This window comes from Monopterus albus, unplaced genomic scaffold, assembly GCF_001952655.1.
Source record: "Monopterus albus unplaced genomic scaffold, M_albus_1.0 scaffold472.1, whole genome shotgun sequence".
NCBI classification, from domain to species: domain Eukaryota; kingdom Metazoa; phylum Chordata; class Actinopteri; order Synbranchiformes; family Synbranchidae; genus Monopterus; species Monopterus albus.
In genome coordinates, this window is record NW_018128352.1 from 89,492 (window position 1) to 92,181 (window position 2,690).

Here is a 2,690-nt window from a genome sequence, read left to right on the forward strand (position 1 = left end):
CAGTATTTTTCAATGACACACAAATAATGTACCTAAATAGATTGTTGAAAACATCCATTACTTAGGGTTGGAATACTGTCCATGATAAACTGATGATTTAAGACAAACAGCCCCTAAAAATTCCAGAGGTATGTTTTCTTATTGTTTATTAGTGCAAAACAACAGACAGATATAGCATATAGCATACAGCCATGTAAACCATAAAAGAACATGATTAAGACAAAATAAAATTGAACATGAAGACTGAGTTTAGTTAACAGATGAATGGCATACTAACAACAAAACATCAGTGTGTGTACAGAATGCAGAGAGGTGTGTATTTGTGGGTGGGATGGTTTGGAGGGATTGGCTTGTTAATATGTAATTTCCATTCCATTGTCTACCTTACATTTTTTACATTGGACCCTGGGCCTTTAGGAGGGTGCTGTTTGGTGGGGGTGGGTGCTAAATGACACATGATATAATGAATTGCATTGTCCAATTTAAAAAGAGGGAGTATGGGGAACCTGCCCTCTCTCCATTCACTGCATTAAAAGCATTAGCTGAATCCCATCACCAGCTGGACCAGGCCAGAAGAGCAGTCTCAGTGGTATCACTGAAAAGATTGGCTGTTGTCCTGATCATCTCTTATTCAGTGAATTTCTTTGGTCTCCTGCACCACTATCTTGCGGTAGGTAGGGGTTGGGCTTACTGTGGTAGTAGAAGAACCCACCACACTACTTTGAGATCCAGGGATCACACTGCCCTTGCTGTGGAGGACTCTCTGAGAGCCAGAGACATCACTCTTCTGGGAAAGACTCCCTGCTCCCTGAACCAGCTGCCCTCCACTGCTTGTTGGTTCTCCAACCACCAGGACTCTCTGAGATCCTGAAAGTCCTGACTGTAGAGTACCTCCCTGTACGAGATGGGTCTGGCTCCCTTTCAGCACTTTCATCGACCCTGCAGGGACCTTGCCTTCCACAACCATCATGGCCTGGGAGCCAGAGAGGTTTCCAGTTTGGATCAGGTTGGTACCACCACCCTGGACTCCACTCCTCTCCACCAGCACCATGCCAAGACCTTGGCCTTGTCCACTGGACATCACTGTCTGCCCCTGAACAACCACACCTTGGGCAGGTCCAGTCTGGGTGCCGTTAACTAATACCATGCCCTGCATGTTGGCGGCCGGTGCCTCAGCCAGCAACACGGTGTTCTGAACTTGTGGCTGAACTACATAGTGCATCTGCTGAAGCATAGGGGCGGTGGTGTAGTAGACAGGCTGCTGTAGCAAGAGCATTTGGCCTTGATTTGCCATTCCTTCCTTCACTGTGGTCATCCCTCCACTCACTGTGGCTGTGCTTTCGTTCACCACCTGAGAATGCTCAGATGTCTCCCTGACCACAGTCTGCTCTGTTTTGGGAACGATCGGCTGCAGCTTTGGTGGAGCGGGCAACTGTGGAGCAGTCACCAAACTTGATATTGAGGTCTGAGTGTTCATGGAGGAACTGGGCAGGGGAGTGAAAGCTTGTTTGACTTCAGTTGAGATGGTCTTCCCTCCACACACCTCTGCAAGGGTCTTGAACTTTGGTCCAAGGTCATTGAGGAACTGCAGGTCATTGTCAGACTCCAGGAGGCTGCAGCAGCCCACTGAGCCGGCAGAGGAGCCCTGGCCTTCATAGTCATACACCAGGAGACTTTCCTTAAATCCAAGGTTCTCATTTTCATTGGCCTTCTGTTGAAAAAAACAAAAATCAAAAGCTACTTTTTTGTTGTCTGCGGACATTTTTTAGTATTCATGATGCAGTCTGTGTTTTAATTCCGCTTTGAGTGAATGTAGTAATATCACCTAAATTAAATTAAAGTCTCAAATGAAAAATCAAACATCTTATTACTAGTCAGCATAAAACATCAGGAACATGTGTATGTTCACATCACAAACTTACCTTAATGTTGGTAAAAGAACTGCAGCACTCAAAAACATTTCCTGCAAAGTTTTTTAGCTTAAAGTGCTGCATAAAACAGATTCTTCCAAGTAAATGATAGTGGCTATGAGACCTCAGCTCAAATTATAAAAACATCATCACCAAATTGGCATGTGCACAGCATGTTATGGAAATGCTCCCAAGTGAAAAGAACATGTAGACAGTGACAGAAGAAGTAAAAGTAGCAATACAACAGTGTAAAAATACTGCAATACAAGTAAAAATCCTGCATTCAAAATGTACTTAAGTAAAAGTACAAAAGTATCAAAATATCCTTAAAGTACCAAAAGTAAAAGTGCAGAACAGAGCATTTCACATTGATTTATATTATTGAATTGTAATTACTAATGCATGTTCACAATTTGATTCAGTATTTGGTTGAGTTTTGACACTTTACTCTAAATGTTGTGTATGAGTTTTCAAACTGGTGAAGATGGCTTTAGCTTGTGTCTTTTTAGTGTGCATGTCTGCTTACAGTGCGCTGAGCTTTCAGGTCCACAATACCTTACTTTAACTGACTGTTGTAAGATTATAATTTGACAGTGTTGAAGTGTGGTACTCTGCCCTCTTGTGTTCGTTTTTAAGTATAACTGCTGTTACAACGAATAAAGACAACAGGTTATGGGCCCAGTGTGTCGCTGAAGCAAAAGATATTACACGGTTTTTTGTAGAAAAACAGTGTTGTGGAGTTCACAATGCTAACACACGAGCAGAGTTCGAAAGAAAAAG

General features: G+C 42.9%; 1 protein-coding gene across 1 annotated transcript in view; it reads right to left on the reverse strand.

Annotated features, from left to right (window-relative positions):
• Positions 1-250: 250 nt before the first annotated feature.
• LOC109952541 (desmoglein-2-like) overlaps positions 251-2,690 on the reverse strand; it is a 29,250-nt gene continuing 26,810 nt past the window's right edge. The window contains exon 14 of the mRNA XM_020587674.1: positions 251-1,711. Within this exon, the coding sequence (XP_020443330.1) occupies positions 632-1,711 (1,080 nt within the window). The 3' untranslated portion in view covers positions 251-631. The remainder of the gene's footprint in view (positions 1,712-2,690) is intronic.